We start from the raw sequence: 25787 nt of genomic DNA, 5'->3' as shown, positions 1-25787 counted from the left end.
GTTTCGCATCTGCAGGTAGGCTGATTTGTTTCAGGAAGCAAATGGTGAAGGTTGGTCGAACAACTTTGTCTTGTTTGTTTAGTTTCTGTGTGATGTGCAGTTAGTATGAGTGGAAATGAAGGTTATCATGGATGGATCTGCAGGGAATGATCTGACATTGTTAGCACCAAGGCATGTCTGGCAACAGAACAATGAGGACTTTGGATGGGTATGTGATGTGTCTCCTCTACTCACTGTGCAGCGTGCTGTGGGACTTTTCTTCTTTGCTCAGGATGCTTTAGTGCTGAATTATTGCACCCACTGTACAACTGTCTGATGATTTCAGACTTTATCATTACATTTCAACTTGAAATGATGATGAAAGAGTAACTGAGCTGTGAGGGGAGACTCATTATTTTTTTAACCCATTTGTGGGCAAAATTACTGTAGGATTATTTTTAATAAGTGGAAAGCAGTTAGTAATTAATATATATATATATATATATATATATATATATATATATATATATATATATATATATATATAAAAAATCATATAAAATGTCAGATTTGCTGCATTTGTTAAAGGGGGTCCACACAATGAAGTGGGAAGTATTCTTCCCATGGCCCTTCTTTGGAGTTAAAAAATAAAAGAAAAATTTGTAATATATCTCATATTAATTTGAAAAATTTACTTTTTTGTTCCAATTACTTTTCGCAATTATTTGCCATGAAATTTCGTAAAACATGGGTTAATACAAAGTGGTATTTGACAGTATGTACAAACACAACATGTGTGTTTTCTGCTGCTTTGGTACTACAATAACAGCACCTCCTGTAGGTTTCTCCTAAAATAGGTTGGTGTGTTCTCCCACAGCCGCAAGACGAACATGTTCAGGTACTTTGACTTTTTGTGCCAGAAAAACAGATTTCTGGCCTTGTCTTTTCCAGGATGAGAAGCCAGCAATCAGTTGCCTGGCTAGAAGGATTCTGTATGTCAGCTGATCATGCTGTCAACCTTCTCTTTTACTTATTTTCCATAGTAAAAAACTGTTTACTTTGGCAACATCCACTAGGAAATAAAATATTGTGAGCCACCATTTCACAAAGCATCTGCCAAGAGTATACTTTCTCATAGTTGGTCAAATTTATCTACTCTGCCCATTATTTTATTGTATTCTGCCACAACTTCAGGACATGGAATATCTGTACTAGGTCCAAACTTGTCTTTTCTCTTCGCCACTGTTGTTATTCTTGGGTCTTGAATAAATTACAAGAAAGTGACTGGACAGTTAGCCATCCACTTAACAGCATAAATGGCTCCTCTCGTATCAAACTGGATCTCACCTCTCCCCAATTTGATGTTCTCCTTCTTACTTTTGGGTAAATCTTTTCTCTTTGTCTTGACAGTCCACAAGCTTACACACCCTTCTTCAAAAGTACTGCCATCAATTTCACAGTGGCAAAGAATCTATCTAAAGCAAGAATATTATTTTTATTTGGTATTTTCTTTGTTAGATCTAACACAACCCTTTCACCCAATGTCATAGTACTATTTGTTTTACACTTGCCTGTGTGAACATCAAAGTTCATTACATATCCATTGAGCGAATCTGACAAGCACCACACTTTATAGCCTTGTTTCACTGGCTTCATTGGCATATATTGCTTCATTGATGATCTTCGTTTGAAGGGAATCATCGATTCATCTACTGACATAAATGATGAGGGCTCATAATTGTTCTTACATTTCTGCAAAAGTCTTTCTATCAGTGGCCGTAGTGTATGCAATTTGTCATATTCTGGAAGATTTCTAGGTTTTGCAGTTTCATTGTTATTGCAATGAATATTCTCTGCAATCTTTTTAAATCTTTTGCTTGTCTTAACATTAGTGATTGCATCTACTTTGAGTATAGGGTCTGGGCTCCAAAAATTAGGAGCAGAAAGTTGGTGAATGCCCATTATAATAACGCATACTATAAAAGCTTTCATTTCTTGAATTGTTGTGTCTGCCCAGGTTTTTGATGGGCTTCTGCTATCATGATTTTGTTTTGCATACAGGTTTGCTTCATTTACAATCAGAGTGAGAATAACATCATCAAAGAACTTACAAAAATAACTGAGCTCTCGATCGCTGGCACTAAATGGAAATTTTGGTCCCCCCCCTCCTTTTTTTTGCTTGAAAGTTGTTCTTCACATTGTCAAAGAAAGAACAGTCTCCATTCCATTCTTCTTCACATTCACTTCCACTGTCAAGCGTATTGATATTGACATTTGTAGGAACACAAACGATTCAGTGTCAAGTACACCAACATGTTTACGATTGTTGAGATCTAATGAATGAGCCATCTGAAAGCAAAGGAATGCAAAAGATAGAGGATGGAAAGGGTAAAACAATACTGTAGCAGATTCAATGTAAGCAAGCGCATGGTTTGGTATGATAATGAGACATTCTTTGATAATATACTGATCTGTGTATTATTTCTGAAGTGTACTGGGTCAAAATTCTCAAATAATTGTATCAAAACAGAGAAACATTTATTTTAGAATCTTGAAAGAAAAAAAAAATCTACCAAAAAGGCGGTGGGAAATATACTTCCCACCAACAAGATCGAACATTGCAAGTGATGTCAACGAGTAATGAAAATAAAACACATTTTACAACACTCAGGAAACACCAAGTAATGAGATAACACAACAAAAATTAAAAGTATTTACCTTAGACTGAAGCAGTGGGAAGAAAATCACAAAACATCATGACAACAGTGAGTCAAAAGCTCCTCTACAGACAGACACTCAGCGACACAATGCCTCTAAGAGATCAGACTGCTTTAACGTCAGGAACTTATAATTGGAAGTGGTTCCCCCTGTACTTTTCGCTAGATGACAGCACCATAAAGAGGTGGGAAGAACGTATCCCATGGGACCAGGAGCAGATTACTTGAAGTGGGAAGCATGTTTTCCACTGCCTGTACAAATGGCTGCCCTAACGATTATCACAGATTTTGAGCTGAGGTGTGTTCTTACCAGGGAATACTTAGCTAGCTATATTATTATAGCCACTGTTGTAACCTCCAAATCCCACAGAAAACACACACTTAACTCCTATGCCCATATTTGATATCTGCAAATGTGTGCATGTTTCAAGAAACAACAGTTTGCAGCAAACGCACAGAATTGACAGAACCGCTCTTGTGTTGTAGTTCACTTAAATCATATTGCATTACTGGCCTTAAATGTTGGCTCTGGATAAACTGCCCATTGTCATTGTCAATAGCCATTGATTGCTCCACACTGAAGATGTGTCTGTGTGTTGTTGTCTATCATCTCTTTAAAAGTTTTATTTCAATGTGGTTCATGCATGGCAGTTTATGATGTCAATTGGCAACACCAGCGTACCTATTCTGTAAGTTGCTTTAAAGTATTAATAAGTGACTCTTCAAACTTTCCCAGTGAATATGTTGTAAATAGTCTTCACAGCTTTGCCGCCAGATCATATTGTGCAAATTCCACAATATTTCCTTGGAGCAACTGTCCAACATCTTCAGGTGGTTCAACCTTCCTAGTGACTAGGTACGACTGATGGTATCCGCATGTCGACTCCCCATTTCTAGAACATGCGCACAGAGTATGCGCAGGCACGGAAATCACTCATGCACAAATTATTTGCAGATAGATAGTGCCATATTCAAATGCCCTCTGCCGAAAATTGCAGAGCGGCTCTCCTGCGAGTGCACTGTACGCTGCGTTTACTAACAGTGCGGCCAGACGTTATTCACCAAAGACCATACTAGACCAATGTTATGATGGGTCTGTTATCAAAAACTCTTTATTTTTGCATCGTGATTTAAAAGCAGCCCAGTGCAGGGTTCCAGGCTGTGCTCGATTGAAATCTCATATTCCTGTTGATGAGATTATCAGCTGTACGGATATGTATTGCTTCTTTAATGGCGCAATCCCAGAAAGATTATGCCAGGGATAAAACTTGAAATGTCATGAAATTTGCCATTTTTCCCTATTCTTGTATAAAAATATAACAGTTAATTAATATTGGTAAATCATTGTTATTTTATGTTGAATTTTATCTTGACTTTTTCCTCAAGGCTGATGTTTGTATATAACCTAGAAATGACATCAGACAAAGTGAGACAAAACAGATGGGGAAATAGTAAACTTTGATGGTGAAGTTTGCAGATTTGTTTTCTAACTGGATCCTTCTCTTGTGTTAGGTCCGATTATGTTGATAATGGGGTACTGAGCAGATTTGACAGATGTTGCCCGTCACATTAGGTAGACAGACTCTTTAGGTCAGTTCATACCAGTTGTTACAGAAAGGAGCATTAAAACAGGCAATAGTTAATTACAAATGGAGACATTCATACAGACTAAGAGCAGAAAAGAATGTCGCATCACCATCAAGGTTTCTTGAGAAGTTAGTTTTGATGTTAAGGTCGTCAGTTAGTGTTAGAAGTTAACTTATTCTTGCCACCCTGATCAATTTATTTTATAGTGCTGGATTTTATACTGGTTTGACTTCTTAATACATATTTTATTGCTTGCTTTGTTTTTGTGCCATAATAGAAGTTTCTTGAGGATTTCATATTTTTCCTTCAAGTATTCTCTCAGACAAGAGTCATAATCTGAAAACAAAAAATTATTTAGGTTTTGCAATACCTGTATGAAGACAGCCTGCACTATGCAAGAATAAGAATGTAAATAATTTTTAAAAAGTTTCCTAGTGAAAACTGCATTAACAGTGAAACAGTCAGCTCTATTAAAGGATAGGAATACAGTTTTTTCCTCATTATTTGGCAATTAGCAAGAAAATAAGACACAGTTGAATCAGAGAAAGATGATAATTACTGCCTACCAAATATTGCTTGTTGTATTTGTGTGTGTGTGTGTGTGTGTGTGTGTGTGTGTGTGTGTGTGTGTGTGTGTGTGTGTGTGTTTTATAACAAATAAAAGATGACAATTGAAATGTTTGCATGATTCTTTCCCTATTCTTTCAGTTTGTAATCACTGTGTAGCATTAACACTTTGAGGACTGGCAGCTTAGACACACCCTTGGTCCAGTGGGCTGGCCATTTTTAGCGTTTTTTGAAATGTTGCTGGGCATGTTTCTATTAAAGATACCTTGAAACAGAAAACATATTATGAAAGAACAATCTTTAAAGTCTATTTAAAACATTTATTTTAATTATATTGGTTGATAACAAAATTAATAACAACAGACATAAAATGTACGATTTCGGTTTCACAGTCTGAACACCACCAGCTGGTTTCCTTCCTACCTGCTTTACCACTAGATTTTTTTGTTTCTGAGAGCAAACTTTACACACGCTAGTTGGACGCTCCTTCTTCTCAGTGGCTGGAATTTTTTCTGCAAAGTGTCGCCCTAGAAGTCTGTTGCTGTGAGTTTCACTAGGAACATTGTCTTGTGCTAAATATGTACCTTTGTGAATCAGTCCTTCACGAATTTGTTGTAGAAAAATGGAAAAATGGCAGGTCTTTCTTTGAGCAAGAGTCCTGGTTTCCCGGTATAAGACAAATGCATTTGTTGCAGCCATTATAAGCATATGGAAGAACAATTTCTTCCACCACTTCATCTATTTTCTCGTAAATGCATAGTAAGAAATCATTTGATCACTCCTATCAACCCCCGTTTTGTAACTATTATAGTCAAGAATGGCATCTGGTTTTAATTTTACTTTGATACCTTTCTTTGTATGAAGAGAAGTGTTAGAGCTGGTCATTTTATGCACAGTGGACAGGCATAGTACATCTCTTGTGTCTTTCCACTTCAGACAAAGCAGATGATTCCTCCTCATTGACACAGATTCATACCTTTTCAGTTTTGGGAATCAATTTCATTTAGTAGTTCTTTCCGGTTAGTCATGCACGTACCTATTGCTTTCACTTTTATGTTGCCCCAGAAAATCGAATACTGTTGGTGAACTATAAAATCTTTCCATGTAAAGAGTGTGACCTTTTCCCAGGTAATCTGCTAGCAACCTCTCAAAATAATGGTATTATGGAGTTGTCTTGTGTTCCTTTCCCAGCATATACCTCCAGTCTAAGAACATAACCAGTTTGGGAATCACACATAATAAACATCTTGAGATAATATTGCCTTGAATCTGTTTCTGGCCATAACGGAGCCAGGGAAAGGGTTGAAATAAAATTGTTATTCGACCAGTAATCTGTCAGTTTTGACGTGTATATAAATATGAAAAAAAAAATAAAATTAAATTAAAAAAATAAAAAATAAATCGTGAAGCTTTACTCCCATCCACAAATTACAAAAACTGTGAGGCTTGCCCTGGAAGCTGCTTTGAGTTTGTCATAAACAGACTTTTCAAATTTGTTTGTTTCGGATTTTATATGTTCCATTATGGAATTGGGGAAAAAGATCGAAAACATATTGAGAGGAGTGGAATTCTCATGAACAGCTGCCATTATTCTAACTTTTCTCTACAAATTGTGGCACAGTAGGCTGACCATCAGCAAATTTCCAGCCAAATTCGGCATCAGCGGGTTTTGTCTGTGAAATTCGTTGCCTCTTTGTTGGAGTTACAGACAGCTGTGTTGCAGGGGATGTACTTTGTTCAGTAAACACCGGCTGCACAGTTGCAGGCTCATCAGATTCCTCTGCAAGATAGATGAGACGAACAGAAATAAATTTTCTGCTGACTGAAGCAACTTGAGCAATATAAGTCGTAATAATAATACTAAAGAAAAACTGCACTAGACAACTCCCTACCTATATCTGAATGCTCTTCATTCTTTTGCCATTCAGACATTTCCCACTCAGAACCTGAATCCTCCAATTCTTCTCCTAAGGCTTCTAAAATTTCTTTCTCACTCAGAAAATGTGACATATTTGAGAGAGATAAAACAATAAATGGAAAACAGTAATGAGAACTTCGAAACTCAAGGCTACACCAATGCACAATGGCGCAGCGTGTCATGGAAGCTGCTATTCGTGTCTTGCCATTTCTTTTGACGTAGAGTTCTAAAACCAGAACACAGAGGGGAGCAGCAGTCAGGGGACAGATAGACAGGTGTTCCACACAGCACTACCACAGTAGCCAGCCTGTTTCTGGATAGCTAATAGGCTGTGAGTGGCGTGCAACAGCCGCCCGACCTATACTCGCGTGCGGTCGTTTTGAAGCAGTTCTGTGGCCCGACCTATGCTCGGGCTTGTGGTCACCAAAGTGTTAAAAAAATGAGCATTGTGAAGAACATTCATTCTGATTTGGCTTTCACCAGTAACTCTGCAACCATTGATAGTGTCCTCATGCTGACACTATATTCCATCTTTGCTGTATGACAAATGGTCCCCCATAAATCCACTTTCGCCACCACCATTAGCAAGATGACATTTTCACATACTGTGAAAGTGTGTACTGGAACACGGCCGCCCCCCCCCCCCCCCCCCCACCCCTCTCCTCCTCTCCCTTCTTCCTCTCGCCAGTCTGTGCATTTGGATTTGACATTCAGAGTGGAATATATGAAAAAATTAACTAACCCATCACAAACAATTATTGGAGATCACTAAGCCATGTTAAGTGCTCGGCACATAAATTGAATCTAACACTGCAATAATTAATATAAAGAGTGTTAGTAAGCGAAAGCATTCAGCAATGCAAAATCCAGGATGGAATGTAACAATATTGGAAAGTATAGTTGCTACTTACCATATAGTGGAGATGCTGAGTCACAAATAGCCACAGCAAAGAGACTGTCAGAAACAGAGCCAACAAGAGAAAGCATTTGCTTTTGCATTTTTAAAGGTGCAGAAGAGAGATATGAAGGTTTTCGTTCTTACAGTAATAACACTCTGAAGCTCTTGGCTTTCCAGTCACCATTGTGGCAGAATATTTTGAAGAAATGGTGTAATTCTTCCTCAGTTACAGTATGCAAAAGTTTCCATATGCAGTGATTGAATGAGCTATTTCGCTTTCTAATGGTGAAATAAGTTCATTATTTGTTGAGACCATGTTTGTTAGAGAATACTCCACTTCCCACAAACAATATTTCAATTAAAACAGATTGAAGGTGGCTTGATTATTGTGGGAAAAGGATTTTGTGATGATGAAATGAACACAGTTTTGACACACAAGATGAGAATTACTTCAGAGCTGAAGGAAATATTGAAAAACTGTGGGTTGCACCTTCAGACTGGGCTGAAGGCTCTTATGGCAACAGATCTTTGCAAATCTGTGGTCACAGCTTTAGGATCTTGTCTCAGTGCTGAAATGAAAATGAAAATCTCTGCTAACACTGATATTGAAAAATGTCTTTTATATCTTGGATGGCAGACCTCAGCGAAGTAAATTTTCTGAAAGTGTACAGCTCCCTTCAGAATATAGTAGAAATGCAAATTTCTGTGCAAGCTAGGAATGTAGACATTGTTAAATGTCTGTGACAACAATACTTCATAAACCACACCCTGCTTTGTTGCAATGAATGAAAAAATTATTTTTCTTTAAGTTACTAGATTTAATGGGGTCAAAGCAAATGTTTCTTTTTCCAACCAGTGAAATAAATAAATATGTGTGTACTGCCTAGCGTAATACTAACCCTATATATTTTATAATCATATAGGTTTATAAGCTATTAGCACCCTCTCACTGTTCAGAAGTGAGATTGATGTTATGTTTAATGGGTATTGTAACAAAATCTTATTCAATGATGGCATTTATTTTGTTACATGTAGACAACAGTGATCAAATAATCCTGAGTTGTTGTTTCTTTATTGGTCCAGATCTTGTTCTTAGCTTCATACTGCATGTAGCTTCAAACAAGGTTCCAAGCTTGCTTCATTCAAAACAGTTTTGTTCATGAAACAGATTTGTGTTTTAGCCAGGTACAGTGTATATAGATGCTGCCATGTTGTTGTTACTTGCCATGTAAGTGAATGCTGGACTGTTTATATTACCTCCAGGACTGTTTATATTACCTCCACAAGAAAATCTTTGAAACATACTTCAAAAAAACTTAGAAATGTAAGTTGAACTGTTACAATACTTATGACAGCATGACTCCATCAAGTACATGCTAAATATGTCCATGTATGTTACCTGTCCAAATTACAGTATTTATAATGACTGCATTAAGAGAACCCATACCGTTGAGCCAAGAGAAATGAGGAATAATGCCTATTTATTCTCCTCCATGTTTGTGCTGGTGGGTTTCTTAGATTTTTTGCAGGCTAATAAGACTTATTTTGTTGAGTGACCAAGTAAACAAATTTTGATGCACTGCTATATATCTACATCATTCCTCTTCATCAGAGTGGATTGAATACAAGTTTATGAGATGTAACATATCATATACAATATGTCTTTGATGTACATAATAAAGCTTTAGTGGGTCAGTGGCCCAGAATGTGCATTAAAGGAATTTTTTGGGAAAAATGGCCTACTTGAGGGCAGATGAAATTACACTGAAATGCTTGTTAGTTCCTAAATGCGTTCACAATGCCTTCCATGTTTTACTAACATGGCATTTATTCCCTCCGTCTCAACAGGTAGAAATACTGCAGGGCCCCGGAGAGACTGTATTTGTACCTGGTGGATGGTGGCATGTAGTTCTTAACCTTGATACCACTATTGCTGTCACACAAAACTTCTGCAGCCGTACCAACTTTCCCATTGTTTGGCACAAAACTGTACGAGGAAGACCGAAGTTATCCCAAAAGTGGTACCGTGTACTGAAGGTAGGTTCCGTTTCTTAATTGTTTGACACATTTTTATATAAACTGTAAAAAAACTTCTACTTCCTCTGTTTACCGTTCTTTCACTTTGCAAAATAGTTGGAAACAGCTGTACCTTTAAGTAAAGTAAAATGGTGCTCCAGAACCCAACATTATAGACAAAAGAATTCACATTGTCTTACTACGCATTATTATTATTATTTCACTTTTAATGTGGGTCAGTATGCTAATGATGGCTTTCTTCATGTTGTCTGTATAGATTATCATATGACAGCCAAATGAATAATTATTGCAATGTCTGATTCAGCAATTTCTCCATGTTCTATGCTGAAGATTGAAAACGTCCATCACAGAAACAGATACCTAGTTTCTTGATCTCATGGTCATCATCTTGGTGAAATATTAAACAGTTGATAAATTTAACAGAAGACAGCCCTTTTGTTAGTACATGGAAACAAACTGTACAGACTCAACACTGCTGTCTCTACAAATTAAACCCTAAATTAGATGCTTGGATGAACTGAGTACCACATAAGATGATTAGGTACATTTTTAGGGATACATAGATTGATAACAAGTCACAAGAGGCCAAGTCTCAAGACATTTTATGGTTGCCAGGTGCAAGAAAGTGTAATGTCTTGCACTGATGGAGGTGTCTTCCTACATGTACTGCACTCATATAATGAGACTGCGTAGTGTTTTTTCCACTCTGACACTGCTTCCGATTCCTTTCTGTGGTCTTCCAATGATGATGGTAGCATCTTGTCATCTGGCAATACTGTGAAGCATCTGTTGTATCTTTTCACCAAAGAGAGACAGTGCATGTAGATTCAATATGAAGAATGCCACCAAACATTGAATGACGTACACTAAAGTTCACACTTCTTTTTCTTTTTGAAAATACTTTAAGAATAGGTTCAAATTAATATTAATGCTCATACTTTGTATTGGTCAAGTCTGTTTATTGTACAAAAATAATGTAGTGTATTTCATTGTGTCATTTAGGAGAAGGAGCCATCGCTAGCAGCCATTGCTGATTCTGTGAATGTGAATGAAAGTACAGGTGTGGCATCAGACAGTTCCAGTGGCAGCTGCTCAACATCGAGCTCCAGTGACTCAGATTCTGATTCTGGCTCGTCACAGTCGCATACTACATCGCCAGCACAGAAGCGATCACGCACGAGATCTCGTTCCTCTTCAAGTGATAGTGGTCAGGAATCACTCACTGCCCACAAGAAAAAGAGGTGAGCAATTGTTGAATTTCGCATGTACGTATATAATTCTTCGTTAAGCCAGTAACCAACTCACAAAAACAATAAGCATTACATGAATCATAAATTAGTTGCAATTCTTCCACCTGAAACATTTTTAAGTTGTCTGATGCAAGTCGTGAGCAGGTTACACAATATTACATTAGTTATAGCCATTTACAATGCAATGGCTTAGTTATCATTCACAGGTGCAATATGGGCGTAATTGGACGAGCTGCGGTTAAATAGTGGAACTTTAAATAAATAAACCATGTTCCCTAGAATACCTTTCACAAGTCAGTGGCTGTCCAAATATATAGAGAATGCTATGTGACTATTCACGAGGACGTCGTTATCAGGAGAAAGAAAACTGGCGTTCTATGGATCGGAGCGTGGAATGTCAATCTCTTAATCGGGCAGATAGGTTAGAAAATTTAAAAAGGGAAATGGACAGGTTAAAGTTAGATATAGTGGGAATTAGTGAAGTTTGGTGGCAGGAGGAACAAGACTTTTGGTCAGGTGAATACAGGGTTATAAATACAAAATCAAATAGGGGTAATGCAGGAGTAGGTTTAATAATGAATATAAAAAAAATAGGAGTGCAGGTAAGCTACTGCAAACAGCATAGTGAACGCATTATTGTGGCCAAGATAGACACGAAGCCCACGCCTACTACAGCAGTACAAGTTTATATGCCAACTAGCTCTGCAGATGATGATGATATGTATGATGAGATAAAAGAAATTATTCAGGTAGTGAAGGGAGATGAAAATTTAATAGTCATGGGTGACTGGAATTCAACAGTAGGAAAAGGAAGAGAAGGAAACATAGTAGGTCAATATGGATTAGGGCTAAGAAATGAGAGAGGAAGCCGCCTGGTAGAATTTTGCACAGGGCATAACTTAATCATAAGAAGCCTGGAGATACTGACAGCTTTCAGATAGATTATATAATGGTAAGACAGAGATTTAGGAACCAGGTTTTAAATTTTAAGACATTTCCAGGGGCAGATGTGGACTCTGACCACAATCTACTGTTTATGAACTGTAGATTAAAACTGAAGAAACTGCAAAAAGGTGGGAATTTAAGAAGATGGGACCTGGATAAACTGAAAGAACCAGAGGTTGTACAGAGCTTCAGGGAGAGCATAAGGGAACAATTGACAGGAATGGGGGAAAGAAATACAGTAGAAGAAGAATGGGTAGTTTTGAGGGATGGAATAGTGAAGGCAGCAGAGGATCAAGTAGGTAAAAAGACGAGGGCTAGAAGAAATCCTTGGTTAACAGAAGAGATACTGAATTTAATTGATGAAAGGAGAAAATATAAAAATGCAGTAAATGAAGCAGGCAAAAAGGAATACAAACGTCTCAAAACTGAGATAGACAGGAAGTGCAAAATGGCTGAGCAGGGGTGACTAGAGGACAAATGAAAGAATGTAGAGGCTTATCTCACGAGGGGTAAGATAGATACTGCCTACAGGAAAATTAAAGAGACCTTTGGAGAAAAGAGAGCCACTTGTATGAATATCAAGAGCTCAGATGGAAACCCAGTTCTAAGCAAAGAAGGGAAAGCAGAAAGGTGGAAGGAGTATATATAGAGTCTATACAGGGGCGATGTTCTTGAGGACAATATTATGGAAATGGAAGAGGATGTAGATGAAGATGAAATGGGAGATACGATACTGCGTGAAGAATTTGACAGAGCATTGGAAGTCCTGAGTCGAAACAAGGGCCCGGGAGTAGACAACATTCCATTGGAACTACTGACAGCCTTGGGAGAGCCAGTCCTGACAAAACTCTACCATCTGGTGAGCAAGATGTATGAGGCAGGCGAAATTCCCTCAAACTTCAAGAAGAATATAATAATTCCAATCCCAAAGAAAGCAGGTGTTGACAGATGTGAAAATTACCGAACAATCAGTTTAATAAGTCACAGCTGCAAAATACTAACGTGAATTCTTTACAGACGAATGGAAAAACTGGTAGAAGCCGACCTAGGGGAAGATCAGTTTGGATTCCGTAGAAATGTTGGAACACGTGAGGCAATACTGACCCTACGACTTATCTTAGAAGAAAGATTAAGGAAAGGCAAACCTACGTTTCTAGCATTTGTAGACTTAGAGAAAGCTTTTGACAATGTTGACTGGAATACTCTCTTTCAAATTCTGAAGGTGGCAGGGGTCAAATACAGGGAGCGAAAGGCTGTTTACAATTTGTACAGAAACCAGATGGCAATTATAAGAGCCGAGGTGTATGAAAGGGAAGCAGTGGTTGGGAAGGGAGTGAGACAGGGTTGTAGCCTCTCCCCGATGCTATTCCAGGGTGTATACAACCCGGGATATTTTTAGAATTCCGAGAATTTTCATTGTTTGAGTTTTCAGTTAAATTTTTGTAATTTTGGCTGGTAAGAACCAATACTCTAACAACGGATATTACTGTATCCCACTACTGCAAAATAATATTCAATAATAAAAGATAAACGAGATAAAAAAACAAAAATAACTTAAATTGCAAAGGAAATGCGCCATATACGAAAACGACACACAGTGCTCATGCAAGCGTCTGCCAATTGTAAATGTGTCAAAGGCTTTAGGAAGACTATGCAGTGCTTCATAACAACAAATTGCCTCCAGTGAGCGTGAAGTCGCAACTGTTTACATTCAATTTGTTTTAGCAGTTACGCGCGGGCTCATGCGCATGCGCAGTTGAGTAACGTTTGAATAGTAGATTCTCCCACTTCTGGCTACAGGAATGTGGCTGTTGGCTGTGCAAGCAGTCGCAGCAAGCAGCTAGGTGCTACCGGGAAAAGGGGACGCCAAATTCATATTCTTGAGGGGAAAAAACTTGTTTCACAAAGCGCTTAGCATCAGCACACTTTTTTCTATCGATTATTCATATGATTTTGAAATGCTTCCCTGTTGGTTTTTGAACACATTTTAAGTTGATTTCTGAATGAATCATAAGTTGACTTTTGAATGCATGCATAGCGTACGTGATGTCTCTGTCAGGAGAATCCTCGTTGCATCTAGAAATAAACTTTCCGCAGACAAAAGGGGGCGAGGCAATACGAGCTGAGGGAGTAAGGCCGAACGGATGAATGCCAATCGCTGTCTGTTTATGTGGTTGATTGGGTTTGATCAGCATTGTTATAATTACTAGCGAAATCCATAGATTCAGACCACCAGAATGGAAATAAACAACTAACAGGAATAACAAGTGAGAAAGATTACGTATTATCTTCTTGGTGTATCCAAGAAAATGAAATTTTGACAGAAAACTTTTGGCCAGATCGCTACACTAGTAAGGACCAGTGGTACACTCCCCAGCTAGCAGACGCGCAAGTTCTTTTCTGGAAGCAACGCGGAAAACGTGTTGTTCGAACACGTAATAACGCCTAACCGGAAAATAATCATGGGATAACTAAACCTGTGATTCTGACAGGGTTAGTGAAGTTAATCGGCAAACAAATATTGACAATGGCAGCAATAGCTACAGAATTGGTGATGGCAAGATTGTTAGAACGAGGGAGGAGAAGAAACAGGGACATCACACAAATTATGGAAGAATAAGACGATTCCAAATGTATATAAAAATTTCGTAATACTACTTTTCGATCTCATGCTTGAAGTTGGTGCGTATGAATGAAATGTGAAACTATTTCCTAACGTAAAGCTTTTTGCTTGTAGTAGGCCTAATAGGCACTTGATATTGGTACTTCGTGGATTATATTCTGTCATGTTATAAAAATGGCCATTTGTGCCGAAACAGTCTTGTTTATTTGGTGTGTTAAAAAATTGCTGCCATATTAGAAAGGACTATTTTGTTTTATCTAGCAGACAGTGACAAAATAGATGTAATTAGATCAAGAAACCACACCAGTCTTGGGTATTTTTTGTATTAACAGCTTTTTCAGTATTAAAGATAACGACATTTCGATTTTTCATGTAGCAAAACGTTTGACGAACTTTGATGAGGTAATAGATTCTTTCGCAGAAAGGAAAGCACGCCATGTAAAGCTGTAGCAAGATTAGATAGAAAAAATTCTAGGAAATAAGGTTTGAAGAAATGTGTAATTTCTTGCTTATCTCTTGTCAGTATTGGTTTTATATATCTTATATTTAATTTTATGTTACACAAAACAGCAAGTTATTAACTAATAGGCAATAAAGAGTTCACATTTTCTGAAGAGTTCTTGTTGTCTAGATTACAAATAATTCCTTCTGCTATTAATTGCTAGATTTTTTTTAAGAGGGGCAGGCTGTCAAACCGGCCGTCTGGGAGCAGGAGAAGCACCACAGGACATTTCAATTTCCACTCGCCTGAATATAGTTTGGACGTGCGGTAGAAAAATGCTTTATGAAGAGGCGTGGCACTGCACTTTGGCATACATAAGACCAAATAATATGTCTTACATTTCCTCGAATACATATGTTTTATGTTTCAGACTTTTCAGAAAGATGTGCGCTACAAGATGAACATATTTTGAAAATTCGATTTATTTTTTTATTTATTTATTTTTTTTTTAATATTGACTCGGTTCGCAAATGTAGATCCGGGGCTGATGCACAGAGCAGTCTGAGTTATAGTGGGTAGTCTCCACGTGACCCATGTTTACATTTAGAGATTTTGTTGTTTCCCCTTCGTTTACTCTCACGTCAAATGAAAACAAAATGGATATCTGTGGCCGGGAGCTATCAAGTGAATTGAAACACATTCACATAATTACGGAAGGCTAAAATATGTCATTAGTTTCAGATTTTATTTTATTTCCACCTTTCTGACAGTCGAGCATTAATCGCCTTGCGGAACAATGAAGTTATTTTTGTCTGTCTGCTAAAGAAATTTTACTTCTGTTAACCTTTTCCGCAGAGGCAGTCAATGTATTTGAAACAAAATGTTTAATTCCACAGTACTGGCTAGTTTCAACTGTTAGCTGCATTTCAAGTGCACGTTTTCAATTTCTAGCACGTATGGCATTATGTCATAATAAAGAACCAAACATGATATAATATGGTACTGGTGCTCCAAGAAAATTTATATCCCGAAAACCTCACTGAAAAGCTTAATATCAGGTCGAGGTCTACTTCATTGGGAATCCAGACATACAAGTGTGCACTTTAAGTATGCACTTTAAATATGCACTTTAAATGTGCACATTTTAATATTGTTCACGAAATTCCGCTGCTCTTGCAGTATCCTCTGATGTCTTGTTTCTTTTATGACATAATGTATGATCTTTCAGTGTTTTACACGTATGTACATACAGGCTTCCTACGTCATGATAGATACCCAAGCGTGGTGTCGCCTGTTATCTGCGCTTTCTGGCAACTGCTGAAACGAGCCTATTTCTAACAGGTCGCAGGAAAATATTGCGAATAGTGGTTTGAAAAGCGTTACTTTCAAAGTAAATATCCTTTTATGTAAGTTGAACTATGTGCAAGAATGTACCATGAATTTATTAAAGCACAGAGTGTTTGACTCTCAATTAATAATCAACTCTTTGATGACGTGCCATTTAGAAGAATTTCAAACCCTGAAGATCAGACACTTACGTCGTCATTAAAAATTTTACTGGCACAAAAACTGGCTCTGAGCACTATGGGACTTAACATCTGAGGCCATCAGTCACTTAGAACTACTTAAACCTAACTAACCTAAGGACATCACACACATCCAGGCAGGATTCGAACCTGCGACCATAGCGGTCGCGTGGTTCCAGACTGAAGCGCCTAGGCGCCTAGAACCACTCGGCCACTCCGGCCGGCTTACTGGCACATTTTTGTGATATATCTTAAAGTGTAACATGCGCAAAAAAGAGCAACAGTATATGCGAAAGCTTAGCTTCTCTTGTAGCTTGAGAACAATATTATATGTGAAAACTTTGCTTTTCTTATAGCAACACTGTGTATATTAATTTAAACTATTAATTTTCCCTGTTTGTGTGTTCATGCTACTTAACAGTGATGTTGCTGTTGGCTGACTACACCACGTGTCATATGCTCTGAATATCCGCTGTCATTGGCTGGTGAGATCATTTGACATGAGCTACAAACGGCCTACAAAACCACATCGAAATCTCGATTTCAATGATTCGGAAAGCAACATGTGGTGTTCAGTGGAATTCCAGTGCATACTTTCGTAATACGAAAATACGCAGCGTACATGTTGCTGCCATCAAAGATGTTTCCAAAACGTGTCTTTTTCCCTGAGTTTCGTTTTCTAAAGTGCCGGGAAATTGTACCTCCCGTGTATAAAACCATAACCATTCAAAAGATTGATAAGGGAAAATATACTGTCACCCGGGAGAAAGTGTATTTTTAACCGGGAAATCCGGGAAATTTTTTTCCTTGTCCACGTATACACCCTCTATTCAATCTGTATATTGAGCAAGCAATAAAGGAAACAAAAGAAAAGTTTGGGGTAGGCATTAAAATCCATGGAGAAGAAATAACAACTTTGTGGTTCACCGATGACATTGTAATTCTGTCAGAGACAGAAAAGGACTTGGAAGAGCAGTTGAATGGAATGGACAGTGTCTTGAAAGGAGGATATAAGATGAACTCAACAAAAGCAAAACAAGGATAATGGAATGTAGTCGAATTAAGTCGGATGATGCTGAGGGAATTGGATTAGGAAATGAGACACTTAAAGCAGTAAAGGAATTTTGCTATTTGGGGAGCAAAATAACTGATGATGGTCGAAGTAGAGAGGATATAAAATGTAGACTGGCAATGGGAAGGAAAGCGTTTCTGAAGAACAGAAATTTGTTAGCATCGAGTATAGATTTAAATGTCAGGAAGTCGTTTCTGAAAGTATTTGTATGGAGTGTAGCCATGTATGGAAGTGAAATGTGGACGATAAATACACTCCTGGAAATGGAAAAAAGAACACATTGACACCGGTGTGTCAGACCCACCATACTTGCTCCGGACACTGCGAGAGGGCTGTACAAGCAATGATCACACGCACGGCACAGCGGACACACCAGGAACCGCGGCGTTGGCCGTCGAATGGCACTAGCTGCGCAGCATTTGTGCACCGCCGCCGTCAGTGTCAGCCAGTTTGCCGTGGCATACGGAGCTCCATCGCAGTCTTTAACACTGGTAGCATGCCGCGACAGCGTGGACGTGAACCGTATGTGCAGTTGACGGACTATGAGCGAGGGCGTATAGTGGGCATGCGGGAGGCCGCGTGGACGTACCGCCGAATTGCTCAACACGTGGGGCGTGAGGTCTCCACAGTACATCGATGTTGTCGCCAGTGGTCGGCGGAAGGTGCACGTGCCCGTCGACCTGGGACCGGACCGCAGCGACGCACGGATGCACGCCAAGACCGTAGGATCCTACGCAGTGCCGTAGGGGACCGCACCGCCACTTCCCAGCAAATTAGGGACACTGTTGCTCCTGGGGTATCGGCGAGGACCTTTCGCAACCGTCTCCATGAAGCTGGGCTACGGTCCCACACACCGTTAGGCCGTCTTCCGCTCACGCCCCAACATCGTGCAGCCCGCCTCCAGTGGTGTCGCGACAGGCGTGAATGGAGGGACGAATGGAGACGTGTCATCTTCAGCGATGAGAGTCGCTTCTGCCTTGGTGCCAATGATGGTCGTATGCGTGTTTGGCGCCGTGCAGGTGAGCGCCACAATCAGGACTGCATACAACCGAGGCACACAGGGCCAACACCCGGCATCATGGTGTGGGGAGCAATCTCCTACACTGGCCGTACACCACTGGTGATCGTTGAGGGGACACTGAATAGTGCACGGTACATCCAAACCGTCATCGAACCCATCGTTCTACCATTCCTAGACCGGCAAGGGAACTTGCTGTTCCAACAGGACAATGCACGTCCGCATGTATCCCGTGCCACCCAACGTGCTCTAGAAGGTGTAAGTCAACTACCCTGGCCAGCAAGATCTCCGGATCTGTCCCCCATTGAGCATGTTTGGGACTGGATGAAGCGTCGTCTCATGCGGTCTGCACGTCCAGCACGAACGCTGGTCCAACTGAGGCGCCAGGTGGAAATGGCATGGCAAGCCGTTCCACAGGACTACATCCAGCATCTCTACGATCGTCTCCATGGGAGAATAGCAGCCTGCATTGCTGCGAAAGGTGGATATACACTGTACTAGTGCCGACATTGTGCATGCTCTGTTGCCTGTGTCTATGTGCCTGTGGTTCTGTCAGTGTGATCATGTGATGTATCTGACCCCAGGAATGTGTCAATAAAGTTTCCCCTTCCTGGGCAATGAATTCACGGTGTTCTTATTTCAATTTCCAGGAGTGTAGTTTAGACAAGAACAGAATAGAAGCTTTCAAAATGTGGTGCTACAGATGAATGCTGAAGATTAGATGGGTAGATCACATAACTAATGAGGAGATATTGAATAGAATTGGGGAGAAGAGGAGTTTGTGGTACAACTTGACTAGAAGAAGGGATCGGTTGGTAGGACATGTTCTGAGGCATCAAGAGATCACCAAGTTAGTGCCGGAGGGCAGCATGGAGGGTAAAAATCGTAGAGGGAGACCAAGAGATGAATACACTAAGCAGATTCAGAAGGATGTAGTCTGCAGTAGGTACTGGGAGATGAAGCAGCTTGCACAGAATAGAGTAGCATGGAGAGCTGCATCAAACCAGTCTCAGGACTGAAGACCAGAACAACAACAACATGTGACATAATAATCCTACACATCTATGTACTCTGCAAGCTGTAAGGGGAATGTACATTATGCCAATATTAGCAATTTTGTATCCTATTCTGTCTGTGTATTGAGTGAAGGGAAACATGAAAATGCATCTGTATCTGCCCTATCTCTCTCACAAGAGACATGAAAGAGTGACAGCAGAATTAGCAAGTCATCTTATTCAACTACTGTTTCTCTAATGGCTCTGAGCACTATGGGACTCATACTGTTTCTCTAAATTTACCCACCAGGCTATCTATCATCAGGAGTCGTCCTGCTTCCAAAGATTCCATTTAAGTTCCCCAAGCATCTGAATTACACTTTCGTGTAGATCATACTGACCTGTTTTTATCGTAACAGTGCGGGTTCAAATGTTTGCTGTCTTGCTTATTATTTCACAAGGACTCTAAATACTGAATGATGGAACAGTACTCCAGGATTAGTTGCACTGTTCTCGTGTGTGATTTTCTTTACTGTTGCACTAATCTTTCCCAATATCCTTTCAATATATGTGTCTTCCATTTGCATTCCTATCAGATTTTGTACGTTCATCCCATTTCATATTGATTCTTGGTTTTATCCCTAAATATTTAAATAATACAACAGGCTCCAGAAGTTTATCATTGATATTGTAATAGGATAAAGTCACATTTTTTTGGTTTTATTATTGACATTGTCTTTCATTTAAACACCTTTAAAGAGGTTCATTTGGTGCATTATTCTGCATTTCCTTACAATCATCCAACGATGCTACTTTCTTGTAGACAACAGTATCATCAGTGAACAGTTTGATATGCTGCTGACTCTTCTTTCTTCTTTTTCCTGGCCGTATCCCATATCTGGACCATGTTGTATGTTAATCCGGATTTGCCAATGTTAGTGGTAGACAATGGCCAGATGCCATTCTTCTCACACACACACATTTGAAATGGAATTTGTTTACCCCATCTGTCTGCCTCTATTTTTTTCCCATGTAAAAGTGTGAGGAAGTTTTTCGAAATTTTAGTGAATTGTAAATCATGTATCAGGTGGAATGTACACTATGTGATCAAAAGTATCCAGTCACCCCAAAAAACATACTTTTTCATAATAGGTGCATTGTGCTGCCACCTTCTGCCAGGTACTCTATATCAGCGACCTCAGTAGTCATTAGACATCGCGAGAGAGCAGAATGGGGTGCTACGCAGAACTCATGGACTTTGAATGTGGTCAGGTGATTGGGTGTCATTTGTTCAAATTGCTCTAAGCACTATGGGACTTAACATCTGAGGTCATCATTCCCCTAGACTTAAAACTACTTAAACCTAACTAACATAAGGGCGTCACACACATCTATGCCCAAGGCAGGATTTAAACCTCTGACCATAGCAGCCACGTGGTTATGGACTGAAGTGCCTAGAACCGCTTGGCCACAGCAGCCGGCAGTGTCATTTGTGTCATACATCTGTACACAAGATTTCCACACTCCTAAAAATCCCTTGGTCCACTGTTTCCAGTGCAATAGTGAAGTGGAAACGTGAAGGGACCTGTACAGCACAAAAGTGTCGAGGTCTACCTCGTCTGTTGACTGACAGACACCGCCGACAGCTGAAGAGGGTCATAATGTGTAATAGGCAGACATCTATCCTGACCATCACACAGGAATTCCAAACTGCATCAGCATTCACTGCAATTACTATGCCTGTTATGTGGGAGGTGGGAAAACTTGGATTTCATGGTTGAGCGGCTGCTCATAGGCCACACTTCATGCCGGTAAATGCCAGATAACACCTTGCTTGGTGTAAGGAGCATAAACATTGGACAATTGAACAGTGGAAAAACGTTGTGTGGATTATGGTACACAATGTGGCGATGTGATGTCAGGATGTGGGTATGGTGAATGCCCAGTGGACGTCATCTGCCAGCGTGTGTAGTGCTAACTGTAAAATTCAGAGGTGGTGGTGTTATGGTATGGTCGTGTTTTTCATGGTGGGGGCTTGCACCCGTTGTTGTTTTGCATGGCACTAACACAGGACAGGCCTACATTGATGTTTTGAGCACCTTCTTGCTTCCCACTGTTGAAGAGCAATTCGGGGATGGAGATTGCATCTTTCAACACAATCGAGCACCTGTTCATATTGCACATCCTGTGGCCGAGTAGTTCAACAAAATAACATCCTGGATGGGGTTTTTAGGCAGTTTCCTCATATCTGATTAGGCAAATACAAGACTGGTACCAATATCCCACCTCAGTTACACAGTTCGCATATTTTCACATGGGTAATACCAAATGGAGACAGTCAGGGTGACAAATTTCATCCCAGTTGATAAGGGTGCTGACAGGAAGGATGTCTGGACACCCTCAATCATTAACAAAGCCAATTCCTATAATTAACTTGCCAATTCGGGAGGCACAGCCTTCGCGCCACACGCAACACAGTAATCACCTCTGTCAGTGCACCGCTATAATGACTTAAACAGATACATTTCGACAACATTAGGTACTTGGCAACAAAATCACTCATGTTCTGTACCTTGGCATGTGCTCCACACGTAAGAACAGTATCTACAGTTAACTCACTGGAGCTGCCTGAACCAGTACATTCACATGGAGATAAACATAATGAGCATTATGGTCATGTTCTATGTTCTTCTGTATACAAAATATAATTTTCATTACTCATTGTTTTGCTATTTATGATATACACTACAAGGTGGCACAGCAGTACTACACTCATGCTCATAAATTAAAGATAATGCTGATACATGGTGAAACAACACTCTGGTGGGCGGTTTGCGGGTTTAAATCACCTTGGGGTATGAGCATGCGGCGCATTTGACCTGCGGTCTTCGCACGGTGGCGTTGGCAGCAGTCCACATACGCAGAGGTGTATATGTCAGAGTACGATGCAGCGAGTAAGTGTGCGGACATTTTCAGACGTGCTAATGGTGACTGTGTGTAGAAAATGGCTCAAAGAACACATATTGATGACATTACGAGGGGTAGAAAACTAGAGCAACTGGAGGCTGGTCAAACACAGCAGGTCATAGCACAGGCCCTCCATGTGCCACAAAGTGTGATCTCAAGATTATGGCAATGATTCCAGCAGACAGGAGACGTGCAGGCGCTATGGTACGGGATGGCCACAGAGTACAACACCACAAGAAGACCGATATCTCACCATCAGTGCCCACAGATGGCCACGGACTATTGCAGGTAGTCTTGCTGGGACCTTGCTGCAGCCACTGGAACAGTTGTCTCCAGACACACAGTCTACGGATGACTGAACAGACGTGGTTTATTCACCCGGAGACCTGCAAGGTGCATACCACTGACCCCTGGTCACAGGAGAGCCCGTAAAGCCTGATGTCAGGAGCACAGTACATGGTCATTGGAACAGTGGTCCCAGGTTGTGTTCACAGATGAGTCCAGGTACAGTGTGAACAGTGATTCTCGCCAGGTTTTCATCTGCCGTGAACCAGGAACCAGATACCAACCTCTTAATGTACTTGAAAGGGACCTGTATGGAAGTCATGGTCTGATGGTGTGGGGTAGGATTATGATTGGTGCACATACACCCCTGCATGTCTTCGACAGAGGAACTGTAACAGGTCAGGTGTATCGGGACATCATTTTGCACCAGTATGACCGCCTTTTCAGGGTGCAGTGGGTCCCACCTTCCTCCTGATGGATGATAACACACGGCCCCAGTGAGCTGCCATCTTGGAGGCGTGCCTTGAAACAAAAGACATCAGACCTAAACCCCATTGAGCACATCTGGGATGCTCTCGGTCGACGTATTGCTGCACGTCTTAAAACCCCTATGACACTTCAGGAGCTCCGACAGGCACTGGTGCAAGAATGGGAGGGTATACCCCAGCTGCTGCCTGACTACCTGATCTGGAGTATGCCAATCCATTGTACGGCCTGTGTACATGTGCATGGTGATCATACCGCATATTGATGTCGGGATACATGCACAGGAAACGTGGTGTTTTGTAGCACATGTGTTTCGGGACAGCTTTCTCAACTTGTCACCAATACCGTGGACTTACAGATCTGTGTCATGTGTGTTCCCTATGTGCCTATGCTATTAGTGCCTCTTTTGTGTAGTGCCACATTGTGTGGCACCACATTCTGCAATTATCCTTAATTTATGAGCATGAATATAGAATGGCAGAGGCTATTAAGTACATTTTCAAAATTGGGTAATTTTTTGTTTTTTTCCACAATGTGTTGTACACAGCCAGACCATTTCATGATTCGCAGAGATTACAACTTTTTTGATATCATTCTCTCCTAAAAAGATTTCTCATTTACCACAATCAGTAAAGTGAGGCAGTGTCTGTCAAAATACTGTCTGGTTTAATAGTTTGCACGAAACAATCCTTCATTAATGTCTTGCTCATTTTCCTACCAATGTATTTTCATAATACGTGGAACCCTCACATATTTTGAGAAAACTGTTAAGACTGCAGTCTTAATAGTTTGCACTTGTGGAAAGTTCCCTGTTACGTTCAATAGCAAGCGGGAAAGATCCAATGCTACCAATATCCTGGTTCATCAGGTATTGTATGATAAATGAATATCTTGTGTTGAAAGTGGTTAGCACACTGGACTCGCATTCGGGAGGATGATGGTTCAATCCTGCATCGTGATTTAGGTTTTCTGTGATCTCCCTAAATCGCTCCAGGCAAATGCCGCGATGGTTCCTTTGAAAGGGTAAGGCCGACTTCCTTCCCCGTCCTTCCCTAATCCAATTAGACTGATGACCTCGCTGTGTGGTCTCCTCCCTCAGAATGACCCAACCTTGTGTTGAATAGTTGGAATTTTGTTTCCTGCTAAATGTCACACCTTTAAGCAGTGCACATATTTACAGGCCATGTTATTAAAATCATGTGTTCCTGCAGCTTCATATTTCTTTGGTCTGAAATGCCAGTAGCTGACATCTGTATAGTCAGTCAGTCACCTACTGCATTTCTGGATACACACAATCTCCAGTGATCAAAATTTGCCAGCACCCTGTGGTACAATACATCCTCGTATAAATTCCCTTCACCATGAGTTGGGCTGTATTCACTTACCCTATGTAACCCCGATAGCATATTGAGAATAATATTCTCTTTCATGGCATGTATTCAGTTACAAAATCCTATTGCTGAAGTGCGAGTGGGTATCTTGTCAGCAGTTGTGTGTCAGCTTATATTTCATTAAAAATGATAATGCTTTGTGGTCTGTGTGCACCCTCCTTATTCAAACTTCGCACAATGGTGGAATGTTTCCTTGGTCTTTATTTCCCTGATGGGGGGTGTTAAAAATAGGCTGTTGAAACAGTCCAGTAATCAGTCCGTAACTTCCATATCTTGCTAGGTTTTGTGCTTCTCACAGTCACTGTATAAGAACAGTGCTGCAAGGATGCTGCTGTCCTGTAACCTTGGACCATGAATACAGTTTCTCTCCCATGGACTTCGACCCATTGCGATCACACACTCAGAGAAGTTGAACTCAATGTGTTTCCTATAATGTACAACTGCAACTTCTCTTAATAAATTGATTATATATGTGTTACATTCCAGCTAGATGTTGTCATATTTCCATCTCACAGGAAACTCAGAATAGTAGTACAATAAAAACTGAACATCAATGGCATGACAATGGCATCACAGAGGTCACATGTGCTCCATGCCTTTCCCTCATGGCCCACGCGGCAAATGACTGCCCAACAGGTAGAAGTGTCAGCCAAGAGCCTGCAACTCCGATAGCACAGGATCAGTACAATTCCAGTCCACACAAACCATCAAATACTGTCTCAAAAGTGGGGTGCTTCCTACTTCCTATCTGTCTTAACTCGCTTCATTATGTTAACTCATCGTGCTTTCCCACGAATATGCCAGTGAGTTCCTTTCATGACTTTTCAATGCTTCTCAAATGCCTCGTGCATGGTTTTCGACCTGATGTTAGAATGTTTGTTTGCACATGCGCACACACATGCACATTGTACACATAACATACTTAGTTGCAGATAGACCAATATTGTATAATCAAATGTTATAGAAAATTTTCTGCAGTACATTATCAGCGTTAAGCTGGTCTCAGATGTGGATAACTGTGGCAACAGTTAATCTCTTCATCATGTGGAAAAATCTACAATACTGTGTTGTGAACGTACAGGTT

At 40.2% G+C, this 25787-nt stretch overlaps 1 protein-coding gene across 1 annotated transcript in view; it reads left to right on the top strand.

Moving 5' to 3' along the window:
• LOC126485081 (bifunctional arginine demethylase and lysyl-hydroxylase JMJD6) overlaps positions 1-25787 on the top strand; it is a 132400-nt gene that overhangs the window by 86419 nt on the left and 20194 nt on the right. Inside the window, exons 6-7 of the mRNA XM_050108689.1 lie at positions 9515-9703; positions 10706-10944. Coding sequence (XP_049964646.1) covers positions 9515-9703; positions 10706-10944 — 428 coding nt within the window. The remainder of the gene's footprint in view (positions 1-9514; positions 9704-10705; positions 10945-25787) is intronic.

Source organism: Schistocerca serialis, chromosome 6 (assembly GCF_023864345.2).
Source record: "Schistocerca serialis cubense isolate TAMUIC-IGC-003099 chromosome 6, iqSchSeri2.2, whole genome shotgun sequence".
NCBI lineage: Eukaryota > Metazoa > Arthropoda > Insecta > Orthoptera > Acrididae > Schistocerca > Schistocerca serialis.
This window is presented reverse-complemented; position numbering and strand designations above follow the sequence as displayed.